The 12,500-nt window shown below is 50.3% G+C and overlaps 2 protein-coding genes across 8 annotated transcripts in view; both read left to right on the top strand.

Moving 5' to 3' along the window:
- Positions 1 to 4,194, top strand: part of tox4b (TOX high mobility group box family member 4 b) — an 11,926-nt gene extending 7,732 nt beyond the window's left edge. For 6 of the 7 annotated variants that reach the window (XM_035426410.1, XM_035426413.1, XM_035426409.1 and 3 more), the window contains 3 exons: positions 1 to 53; positions 297 to 463; positions 2,060 to 4,194. The exon at positions 1 to 53 is cut by the window's left edge and continues 619 nt beyond it. In XM_035426410.1, the coding sequence (XP_035282301.1) occupies positions 1 to 53; positions 297 to 463; positions 2,060 to 2,117 (278 nt within the window). In that variant the 3' untranslated portion in view covers positions 2,118 to 4,194. The remainder of the gene's footprint in view (positions 54 to 296; positions 464 to 2,059) is intronic. The other variant, XM_035426411.1, reaches the window with a different exon arrangement.
- A 517-nt stretch (positions 4,195 to 4,711) lies between these two features.
- The window catches only part of supt16h (SPT16 homolog, facilitates chromatin remodeling subunit), a 21,594-nt gene continuing 13,805 nt past the window's right edge, over positions 4,712 to 12,500 (top strand). The window contains exons 1-7 of the mRNA XM_035426407.1: positions 4,712 to 5,107; positions 7,192 to 7,284; positions 8,524 to 8,694; positions 9,794 to 9,946; positions 11,289 to 11,435; positions 12,015 to 12,166; positions 12,350 to 12,500. The exon at positions 12,350 to 12,500 is cut by the window's right edge and continues 22 nt beyond it. Of these exons, the coding sequence (XP_035282298.1) occupies positions 5,042 to 5,107; positions 7,192 to 7,284; positions 8,524 to 8,694; positions 9,794 to 9,946; positions 11,289 to 11,435; positions 12,015 to 12,166; positions 12,350 to 12,500 (933 nt within the window). The 5' untranslated portion in view covers positions 4,712 to 5,041. The remainder of the gene's footprint in view (positions 5,108 to 7,191; positions 7,285 to 8,523; positions 8,695 to 9,793; positions 9,947 to 11,288; positions 11,436 to 12,014; positions 12,167 to 12,349) is intronic.

The raw sequence follows: 12,500 nt of genomic DNA, 5'->3' as shown, positions 1-12,500 counted from the left end.
AGGTGGTACCTACTGCAGAGGAAGTGGCAGAGATGGAGTTCACCTCTGGAGAGGTAGGGGGCGCCACACACACCTGCACTAACTGCATCCACCTGTCATTAATTGAACATTAAGCAGTCTTCATAAAATCTTTGTTCACATGGAAAACCATTCAAAATGCTTAACTTAATTTATCTGTTGCTCAGCCTCTCTCTCTTGCTCCCCCCCTCCTCGCTCTCCCCCCCCTCTCATTCTCTCTCGTTCTCCTCCCCCCTCTCTCTCGTTCTCTCTTGCTCTCTCCCCCCCCCCTCCCTCAGATGGAGGTGGAGGTGAATGTGGCTCCAGGCTCAGGGGACTCTGCCCCCCCTGGCCCCCCCAGCCCCCCCGCCCGCTGTATCCGGGCCGGCTGCACCAACGCGCCTGTGGAGAGCAAGGACTGGGACAGAGAGTACTGCAGCAACGAGTGTGTAGCCACACACTGCAGGTATACACACACACACACACACACACACATTGCACGTATACACATACACACAACTGCAGGTATACACACACACATACACACACACTGCAGGTATACACACACACATACACACACACTGCAGGTATACACACACACACACACACACACACACACACACACACACACACACACACACACACACACACACACACACACACACACACACACACACACACACAGCCACACACACACATAGCTCAGAAGGTAAGACCGATTGTCTGGCAGTCGGAGGGTTGTCGGTTCAAACCCCGCCCTGGGCGTGTCGAAGTGTCCTTGAGCAAGACACCTAACCCCTAACCTCTAACTGCTCTGGCGAATGAGAGGCATCAATTGTAAAGCGCTTTGGATAAAAGCGCTATATAAATGCAGTCCATTTACCATCCATTTACACACACTGCAGGTATACACACACACTGTGGATACACACATACACACACACACTGCAGGTATACACACACACACACACACACACATTGCAGGTATACACACACACACACACTGCAGGTATACACAAACACACTGTGGATTCACGCACACACACACTGCGGATACACACACACACACACACACGCACACACACTGCAGGTATACACACACACACTGTGGGGGCGACATAGCTCAGGAGGTAAGAGCGGTTGTCTGACAGTCGGAGGGTTGCCGGTTCGATCCCCCGCCCTGGGCGTGTCGAAGCGTCCCTGAGCAAGACACCTAACCCCTAATTGCTCCCAACAAGCTGATTGGTACCTTGCATGGCAGCCTTTCACCGTTGGTGTGTGTGTGTGAATGGGTGAATGAGAGGCATCAATTGTAAAGTGCTTTGGATAAAAGTGCTATATAAATGCAGTCCATTTACCATTTACACACACTGCAGGTACACACACACACACACACACACACTGCAGGTATACACACACACACTGCCAGTATACACACACACACACAATGCAGGCATACACACACACACTGCAGGTACACACATAATGCAGGCACACACAAATACACTGCAGGTACACACACAATGTAGGCATACACACACACACTGCAGGGACACACACACACACAATGCAGGCATACGCACACACACTGCAGGTACACACACGCACACTGCAGGGATACACACACACACACTGCAGGTACACACTGCAGGTACACACACGCACACTGCAGGGATACACACACACACACTGCAGGTATACACACACACTGCCGGTATACACACACACACACAATGCAGGCACGCACACACTGCAGGTACACACACACACGCACACTGCAGGGATACACACACACACACTGCAGGTACACACACACACACACACTGCAGGTATACACACACACTGCCGGTATACACACACACACACAATGCAGGCACGCACACACTGCAGGTACACACACACTGCAGGGATACACACACACACACTGCAGGTATACATACACAATGCAGGTACACACACTGTATGTACTTACACTCTGTCCCCAGTAAGGTTTTTCTCTGTACTGTGCAGCAGTGTATCTTGTCCCCTCGGGAACATTCTGCTCTTTGTGCTTTGGTCCCAGGGATGTATTCCTGGCCTGGTGTTCCATCCGTGCACAGAGCTCCGCCACTGTGACGTGAGCGTCACACATCACCTGGGAAACGATTTCACACCGTCTACCTGTCTTCTGTCTTACCATGGAAACTCTGAATTATGGGATAGGCCCTGTCTGGGGCCATGCATTCTGGGACAGTCTGCGTGTGCTTGTATGCGTGCAAGCGTGTGTGTGTGTGCGTGCACAAGTAGCCAAAAGAGCATTTCTTTGGTGTGTCCCACTGAAAGAGCATTTATATGGTGGGTTCTGCTGCAATTAAATTAATTTATCAAGTTTATTTAATTTTATCTTTTGTGTTTTGGGGCTGCAGCTGCTTAGTGACTGGAGGCATGCGCTCCCCCTGTGGGTGTGGAAGGGTAGTGCAGCTGAGCCTACTGACACATTACAATAAAAACAATAATGCTGAAAACTGAAATGGTAAATACATCTATAAATAAATATATATTTATAATTGTAATTTAAACTCTACAGAGATTTTTCAATTTGTCTGTGTATTTTTAATTAATGTGCGCAGTTTTTTTCCTCATTATTTTTTTGTAGAGTAGTGGGCTGGTGCATTTTAATTCGGGAATGTAAGAAGGTTTTTTAAAGTGAACAGAGTGCTGATCATTGTGCCTGGCAGTTATATGAGGTCCAGGCTTGAGTTCTAATAAATCCCCATCAGAACTGCCGCCTATGGCCCTGCGTTATTATTGGCTAATTAAGGCCCTGCGTTATTATTGGGTGATTAAGGCCCTGCGTTATTATTGGCTAATTAAGGCACTGTGTTATTATTGGCTAATTAAGGCCCTGCATTATTATTGGCTAATTAAGGCCCTGTATTATTATTGGCTGATTGAGGCCCTGCATTATTATTGGCTGATTAAGGCCCTGCGTTATTATTGGCTAATTAAGGTCATGCGTTATTATTGGTTAATTAAGGCCCTGCGTTATTATTGGCTGATTAAGGCCCTGCGTTATTATTGGCTAATTAAGGAACTGCGTTATTATTGGCTAATTAAGGCCCTGTGTTATTATTGGCTGATTAAGTTCCTGCGTTATTATTGGCTAATTAAGGCCCTGCGTTATTATTGGCTGATTAAGGTCCTGCATTATTATTGGCTGATTAAGGCCCTGTGTTGTAGTTGCCTAATTCCCTGGTATGCTGTGTATGAGATGTTTGGGGTGTACATAGAAACTGGATATGGTAGGAGGGACCAGGCCATAGAGCTTACATAGGAACAGGAGAGAGGAGGAGGGGCCAGGCCATAGAGCGTACATAGGAACTAGAGAGAGTAGGAGGGGCCAGGCCATAGAGCGTACATAGGAACTAGAGAGAGTAGGAGGGGCCAGGCCATAGAGCGTACATAGGAACTAGAGAGAGTAGGAGGGGCCAGGCCATAGAGCGTACATAGGAACAGGAGAGGGCAGGAGATGCCAGGCGGTGAAGCGTAGGAAGTAAAAGGAAACAGTCTCTTCTGTGCATGTTGTGGGCAAAAGAGCTTGCTGTCCATTTAATTCAATGTAGAAATCCAGGGTGATTTTACAACCAAAGAAAACCTCATCAAGCCATGGCATGGCACCTATCAGAGAGTTCCCTGGTGTCCTGGCGATATTCCTGATCTGGCTGTCCAGCTCTCACCTGCTTCCCAGTCATCTCCAGCATAACTGGCTCATATATGCCCTCCTTCTCCACCTGAAGTAATGTGCGCTGAGCACAAAATGGCTGCCGGACATCACCAATCACCCGTCCTGCTGGGTGAGGTTGCTTCCCACCTTTCACTGTAAAGTGTTTGAGATTATGAGATTAAAAGTGCTATTTAAATGCAGTCTATTATCCAGGGTCTCCACTGGTAAATTATGAGGGAAAATATTGTTGTGGGGTATGGATTCATAGAAATACATTTTTCAGCTCAGTCACAATTAAAGGGTAATTATTATTAGCCTCACTCGAAACAGCCTTGTGGACTTTTTTTTCCCCAAAATATAAAAGTAGTCATTTATTATTTGCAATTCAAAAGAAATGTTTTGAATGTTCCATTTCCAATGTCAAGAACATGTTTTGTCACCACTCCAAGAAACAAAATGCAAATTAGATACTGTAAGGAGACTACACCCAATATAAATGGACCAATCGTACCATGAGGACTCTGTCCAATCGCCATTGACTGTCGCACTCACTACAGAATGCGGGAAAACACAAGCGCGGGAAATATATCAAAAGGGAAACAGACAGCCAATGGGAGGGGAAGAAGAGACTGAATTACACAAAGGCAAGAGCGATTGTCGCCCAGAGAAGCGACTGCTGCAGATAATGGAGGACAAGTGTGGCCGATTAAGAGGCCGTATATATTACGAAGAACTAAAATCAGAGGAAAGTCTGATGCTAAGAACAGGTGTAAAATAATATGAAACGTCTACTTATGTGAACGTGCAAAAGCACAGTTATGCCCATTTTGATACGACTGGAAAGTAGAGGCAAATGTTGCTTTAATGTATGTTTGATGCATTTGATTACCCTGTGATTACTGAACATATAGTACAGTATTGCACGTGCGTCGGAGCAGGACGACTTTGCTCGAGTAGGTTGGCCCCCGTAGCGAGGGGGAGGGGAGAAAGATGGGGGAGGGGTATTAAATATATGCGTATCAGTGCGCGATACAAACAGCAATGTGTTTAGGGATGCATGTATATATTTGTAGACATTTACCCGCGGTTGTATGATTTTCATGATTCTACAATAGAAAACGACTGTGTCATCACATGCACGGATTTCAGTTGACAGTAGGAATATCATTTTGAAAACAATAAACTATAAAGAATAAAAAAATATAAAAACAAAGCATTTTGCGTCTTTGATTTGAGCCAAGAGGAAGCAGCTCGTGCGAAGCGTGGGAAGTACGCGCGCCGATGCTTCACTGATTCGGCCTGAAGCCACGAGCTCGAGTTTGGAGGAGCGGAAGACACGCGATGGCCGTAAACTTAGACAAGGAGGCGTATTACCGCCGGATCAAGCGCTTATACGCCAACTGGAAGGTAATATGAACGGTCAAGTGGTGAGACTGTAACCCATGTTTCGCGCGGTCATCCCCGAATTCAGATGTTGGCAGAAAGCCGCGCTTGTTTTGACGGGATGGGGCGTTTGTGCCCGCTGTGGCCGGGAGCGTGTAGAGTAGAGGCCGCTGTAAGCACTTTGGTGCTGAGTTGCAGCACAACCACGCACAGCCAACCCGTGCACACAAAGTGCGCAGCTCAGCGAAACGCACCAAATATCAGAAATCAGATCGGATGTTTATCGTCCTTATTCCAAGGGCATTTAAGTAAATCCATAAAATAATCTGCAAATGTTTGCTGGGGATTTAACCAGAAACGATTGCGCAGCATATCCTTGGTAGTTCCAGTAGGCAAATGCACATAATGAGAGTAGCTAATAGCTTAGTAGCAACGCAGAAATGTAAACTTACGGTTGCTGTTTCGTTATTTTGCCACATTTTAACAAATGGCTTTGGAACAAACGCACATTGTATTACTGCTAGACGTGAGCAGTATTTATAAACTTCAACCTCTGTTAGAAAACAAAGTTGAGTGTAGGCTATAGTCACGCCGCTGATTTCGTTAGCTAGCTGCTAGCTGAGTCAGAGCTCTTTCAGACAGGGTATAGAACAACGATATAAAACAGTGCCCCGCACTTAATTTCAGCAATTTGTCTCTAACACGCAGATAAATAAAGCCGTAAATGTTTTACTTGTAAAATCGTTCTTGTTATTGTCCGCGCTGATCAATATTAAACACCGCATTAAACAAAATAAGTGATTTTCAGACCTGTCCCTTCGCAAAGGTGTTACGCTAGAATAATGCACCTGCGTTTGTTTAAAAAAAAAAAAAAAGAAAGAAAACAAAACTATGGACGCTTCGGTAATAAGCGGTTCAAACACCCCCCACGCCTCTCGGCCTAATCCTCGCTACAGAAAGCCCAGTGTAAAATCCGCGGAAAGCTGAAGCCTCGTGCTGCAGAATCTGTTCGAGCAGGAGACCCGCTGTAGCTGCACGCTCAGTGGCCACTTTACTGGGTACACCTGTCCATACCAGGTAGGACCCCCTTTGTCCCCAGAACAGTCTGGATTCTTCACGGCATGAATTCAACAAGGTGCTGCAAACATTCCTTAGGGATCTTGGTGCATGCTGACCCTAGAGCATTAGCATTAGTTAATGCAGATTTTTCAGTCACACATTCATGCTGCAAACCTGCTCTACCTCATCCCAAAGGTGCTCTATTGGACTGAGATCTGGGGACTGCACAGGCCATTGGAGTAAACTGAAGTCTTTGTCCTATCTGCTGGAAGTTTCTATTTGAAAAAGGGTAGACTGGTTATAAAGGGGTGCACGTGGTCTGGAACAGGACTTAAGTCTGCCGTGTCAGATGATGCTCACGTACACACTAGCTCATGGGTGGACCCTGGCGTGGGCTTCTGCTGCTGCAGCTCATCCTCTTTCATGCTTCACCCTGCTATGCTTCCTGGGACTTTGTTCTGCACACCACTGCTGTAAACAGCTGTTATTTGAGCTTTTGTGATTTTTGTTATCTTGAATTAATCTGCTCATTCTACCCTGATCTCTCTCATTAACAAGGCGTGCCACTCGGTGAGTTATCACATCGTTCTCTCTAAACTCTCAGAGACTGCGTGAAAATCCCAGGAGGGCTGCTGTGATGCTGGAACCACCACATCTGGCATCAGCAATCATGCCACTTGGATCACGCGTCTTGCCCGTTCTGATGTTCGGTGTCTGCGCTCTGTATTTATTGAGTTGTAGACACATGCTGATTTGCTGCTTGGAGCTGCCAGCCGGTTGCCTTAATGAGCAAGTGTGCCTAATAAAGTGGCCACTGAGTGTACATGATGTTCAGTGCACACTGATCATGTGCGTGCGGTGTACTAATTGTGTAATCTATGCTGTATTGTATTTTGGGAAGAATTGGGCAGTTGGAGGTAACTTAATCATACACAAGGTAATTATTATTGTTTGTGATTTCTAAAATAATAACAGTGCTAATAATAGTAATGAGTCTGTAAATGTTGGAGCCTGAGCTTCAGTAGATTCTCTCTCTCTGTCTCCTGCAGAAAGGCGAGGATGAGTTCGGGAAGGTGGACGCCATTGTGGTGTCCGTTGGAGTGGACGAGGAGATCGTTTACGCCAAATCCACAGCCCTGCAGGTAAAGTTCCTCGATGCACGCGCTCCATCTTACAGTGAGGGTGTGGTCACCCTGCCTCAGACCGCACGGCCTGTTTCTGCTTATCCCCCGCTCCTCGCTCGTCCCCTCCCTCCCTCCTCGCTTGTCCACACGCTCGTCCCCACGCTCGCTCGTCCCCTCCCTCCCTCCCTCGCTCGCTCGTCCCCTCCCTCCCTCCCTCGCTCGCTCGTCCCCACGCTCGCTCGTCCCCTCCCTCCCTCCTCGCTTGTCCACACGCTCGTCCCCACGCTCGCTCGTCCCCTCCCTCCCTCCCTCGCTCGCTCGTCCCCTCCCTCCCTCCCTCGCTCGCTCGTCCCCTCCCTCCCTCGCTCGTCCCCACGCTCGCTCGCTCGTCCCCACGTTCGCTCGTCCCCACGCTCCTCGCTCGTCCCCACGCTCGCTCGTCCCCTCCCTCGCTCGCTCGTCCCCTCGCTCCTCGCTCGTCCCCACGCTCGCTCGCTCGTCCCCACGTTCGCTCGCTCGTCCCCACGTTCGCTCGTCCCCACGCTCCTCGCTCGTCCCCACGCTCCTCGCTCGTCCCCACGCTCGCTCGCTCGTCCCCTCGCTCCTCGCTCGTCCCCACGCTCGCTCGTCCCCACGCTCGCTCGCTCGTCCCCACGTTCGCTCGTCCCCACGCTCCTCGCTCGTCCTCACGCTCGCTCGCTCGTCCCCACGCTCCCTCGCTCGTCCCCACGCTCGCTCGCTCGTCCCCACGCTCGCTCGCTCGTCCACACGCTCGCTCGCTCGTCCCCACGCTCCCTCGCTCGTCCCCACGCTCGCTCGCTCGTCCCCACGCTCGCTCGCTCGTCCACACGCTCGCTCGCTCGTCCCCACGCTCGCTCGCTCGTCCCCACGCTCGCTCGTTCGTCCCCACGCTCGCTTGTCCCCACGCTCGCTCGCTCGTCCCCACGCTCCTCGCTCGTCCCCTCGCTCCTCGCTCGTCCCCTCGCTCGCTCGCTCGCTCGTCCCCACGCTCGCTCGCTCGTATGTGCTGTTTTGGGGTGTCTGTGTGTGAGTGATGGGGTGTGTGCTTTTTTGGGGTGTCTGTGTGTGAGTGATGGGGTATGTGCTGTTTTGGGGTGTCTGTGTGTGAGTGATGGGGTGTGTGCTGTTTGGGGTGTCTGTGTGTGAGTGATGGGGTATGTGCTGTTTTGGGGTGTCTGTGTGAGTGATGGGGTGTGTGCTGTTTTGGGGACGTTACCATGGCTCCCTTGCCCCCAGACCTGGCTGTTTGGCTACGAGCTGACGGACACCATCATGGTTTTCTGCGAGTCAAAGATCCTCTTCCTCGCCAGCAAGAAGAAGGTGGAGTTCCTCAAGCAGGTGGCCGTCACCAAGGGCAACGAGAATGCCAATGGGCTTCCCCCCATCACCCTGCTTGTGCGAGAGAAGGTGAGGCTGCACCACCATCCCCAGCCCTCCTAATCCCTGCATCTCACACTCATCCTCCCTGCCTCTCACTCATCCTCCCTGCCTCTCACATTCATCCTCCCTGCCTCTCTCTGATCCTCCCTGCCTCTCACTCATCCTCCCTGCCTCTCACACTCATCCTCCCTGCCTCTCTCTGATCCTCCCTGCCTCTCTCTGATCCTCCCTGCCTCTCACTCTGATCCTCCCTGCCTCTCTCACTCTGATCCTCCCTGCCTCTCACTCTGATCCTCCCTGCCTCTCACTCTGATCCTCCCTGCCTCTCACTCTGATCCTCCCTGCCTCTCTCTCTGATCCTCCCTGCCTCTCACACTCATCCTCCCTGCCCCTCTCACTCATCCTCCCTGCCTCTCACTCTGATCCTCCCTGCCTCTCACACTCATCCGCCCTGCCTCTCACGCTCATCATCCCTGCCTCTCACCCATCCTCCCTGCCTCTCTCACTCATCCTCCCTGCCTCTCTCACTCTGATCCTCTCTGCCTCTCTCACTGATCCTCCCTGCCTCTCTTACTCATCTTCCCTGCCTCTCTCACTCTGATCCTCTCTGCCTCTCTCACTGATCCTCCCTGCCTCTCTTACTCCTCTTCCCTGCCTCTCTTACTCATCCTCCCTGCCTCTCATTCTGATCCTCCCTGCCCCTCTCACTGATCCTCCCTGCCTCTCACTCTGATCCTCCCTGCCTCTCTTACTCATCCTCCCTGCCTCTCACTCTGATCCTCCCTGCCTCTCTCACTCATCCTCCCTGCCTCTCTCACTCATCCTCCCTCCCTCTCACTCTGATCCTCCCTGCCACTCACTCTGATCCTCCCTGCCTCTCTCACTCATCCTCCCTGCCTCTCTTACTCATCCTCCCTGCCTCTCTCACTGACCCTTCCTGCCACTCACTCTGATCCTCCCTGCCTCTCTCACTCATCCTCCCTGCCTCTCACACTCATCCTCCCTGCCTCTCACTCTGATCCTCCCTGCCTCTCACTCTGATCCTCCCTGCCTCTCACTCTGATCCTCCCTGCATCTCTCACTCATCCTCCCTGCCTCTCTCACTGTGGTCCTCCCTGCCCTGCAGAATGAGAGTAACAAGGCGAACTTTGAGAAAATGCTGGAGGCCATTCACGCCAGTAAGGAGGGGAAGACGGTGGGTGTGTTCATCAAGGACAAATTCCCTGGGGAGTACATGAAGAGCTGGAACGACATGATGACTGCCGAGGGCCTGGAGAGGGTGAGCACAGTGGTGTAGGTGATTTGGTATACTCTCTCTCAGGTGGATGTCAGCGCTGTGGTGTAGGTGATTTGGTATAATCTCTCTCTCAGGTGGATGTCAGCGCTGTGGTGTAGGTGATTTGGTATAATCTCTCTCTCAGGTGGATATCAGCGCTGTGGTGTTGGTGATTTGGTAAACTCTCTCTCAGGTGGATACCAGTGGTGTGGTGTAGGCATTTTGATATACTGTCTCTCAGGTGGATATCAGCGCTGTGGTGTAGGTGATTTGGTATAATCTCTCTCTCAGGTGGATATCAGTGCTGTGGTGTAGGTGATTTGGTATAATCTCTCTCTCAGGTGGATATCAGCGCTGTGGTGTTGGTGATTTGGTACACTCTCTCTCAGGTGGATATCAGCGCTGTGGTGTAGGTGATTTGGTATACTCTCTCTCAGGTGGATGTCAGCGCTGTTGTGTAGGTGATTTGGTATACTCTCTCTCAGGTGGATATCAGCACTGTGGTGTAGGTGATTTGGTATACTGTCTCTCAGGTGGATATCAGCGCTGTGGTGTAGGTGATTTGGTATACTCTCTCTCAGGTGGATATCAGCGCTGTGGTGTAGGTGATTTGGTATTCTGTCTCTCAGGTGGATATCAGTGCTGTGGTGTAGGTGATTTGGTATACTCTCTCAGGTGGATATCAGCGCTGTGGTGTAGGTGTTTTGGTATACTGTCTCTCAGGTGGATATCAGCGCTGTGGTGTCGGTGATTTGGTATATTCTCTCTCCGGTGGATATCAGCGCTGTGGTGTAGGTGATTTGGTATACTGTCTTTCAGGTGGATATCAGCGCTGTGGTGTAGGTGATTTGGTATACTGTCTTTCAGGTGGATATCAGCGCTGTGGTGTAGGTGATTTGGTATACTCTCTCTCAGGTGGATATCAGCGTTGTGGTGTAGGTGATTTGGTATTCTGTCTCTCAGGTGGATATCAGCACTGTGGTGTAGGTGATTTGGTATACTGTCTCTCAGGTGGATATCAGCGCTGTGGTGTAGGTGATTTGGTATACTGTCTCTCAGGTGGATATCAGCACTGTGGTGTAGGTGATTTGGTATACTGTCTCTCAGGTGGATATCAGCACTGTGGTGTAGGTGATTTGGTATACTCTCTCTCAGGTGGATATCAGCACTGTGGTGTAGGTGATTTGGTATACTCTCTCTCAGGTGGATATCAGCACTGTGGTGTAGGTGATTTGGTATACTCTCTCTCAGGTGGATATCAGCACTGTGGTGTAGGTCATTTGGTATACTCTCTCTCAGGTGGATATCAGCACTGTGGTGTAGGTGATTTGGTATACTCTCTCAGGTGGATGTCAGCGCTGTGGTGGCGTACACCATGGCGGTGAAGGAGGACGGGGAGCTGGCTCTGATGAGGAAGGCTGCAGGTGTGACCAGCGAGGTCTTCTCTAAGTTCTTCAAGGAGAGGGTGATGGAGATTGTGGATGCAGATGAGGTGCGTGAGGTGACCCGGACGGGGTGGGGGGAAGGCAGAGAGGCTGTGTGTGTTCTGTTACAGGTGGGCTCTGGAGGCTGAAGTTGGCATAAATGTTGTTATGGTGGTGTTCGGTGTGTAGAAGCTTTGTAGTAAATTGAAATTTTAAAATTTAAAATGAATTTAAACTTTTAACACATAAAATATTACCACCTGCCCAAGATGATATGATATTTTTTATAATGCTTCAGAGTGCTGTGTGTGTGAGTGTGTGTGTAACAGTGTGGAGTGCTGTGTGTGTGAGTGTGTGTGTAACAGTGTGGAGTGCTGTGTGTGTGTGTAACAGTGTGGAGTGCTGTGTGTGTGAGTGTGTGTGTAACAGTGTGGAGTGCTGTGTGTGTGTGTGTGTGTGTGAGTGTGTGTGTAACAGTGCGGAGTGCTGTGTGTGTGTGTGTGTGTGTGTGTGTGTGTGTAACAGTGCGGAGTGCTGTGTGTGTGAGTGTGTGTGTAACAGTGTGGAGTGCTGTGTGTGTGAGTGTGTGTGTAACAGTGTGGAGTGCTGTGTGTGTGTGTGTAACAGTGCTGAGTGCTGTGTTGCAGAAAGTACGGCACAGCAAGCTGGCGGAGTCGGTGGAGAAGGCCATCGAGGAGAAGAAGTTCCTGGGAGGGGCGGATCCCTCCATGGTGGAGATGTGCTACCCGCCAATCATCCAGAGCGGCGGCAACTACAGCCTCAAATTCAGCGTGGTCAGGTCAGCATCTCCGTGGTTACACCTCAGTCTCCGCCCACTAACACTAACACAATATCCACATCTTTACCATGAACCCTGTGATCTCTCTCCCTCCCTCTTTATCTCTCTCTCTTTCTCTCTTTCCCTCTCTATTTCTCTTTTTATCTCTCTCTCCCTCCGCCTCCCTCCCCCTCTCTCTCTCAGTGATAAGAACCACATGCACTTTGGGGTGATCACCTGTGCGATGGGGATCAGGTATAAGTCATACTGCTCTAACCTGGTGCGCACGCTCATGGTGGACCCGCCACAGGAAATGCAGGACAACTACAACTTCCTGCTGCAGGTGGAGGAGACC

Source organism: Anguilla anguilla, chromosome 7, assembly GCF_013347855.1.
Source record: "Anguilla anguilla isolate fAngAng1 chromosome 7, fAngAng1.pri, whole genome shotgun sequence".
In the NCBI taxonomy this organism is placed as follows: domain Eukaryota; kingdom Metazoa; phylum Chordata; class Actinopteri; order Anguilliformes; family Anguillidae; genus Anguilla; species Anguilla anguilla.
Note: the sequence above shows the minus strand (reverse complement) of the source record. Positions and strands in the feature narration are given on the sequence as shown.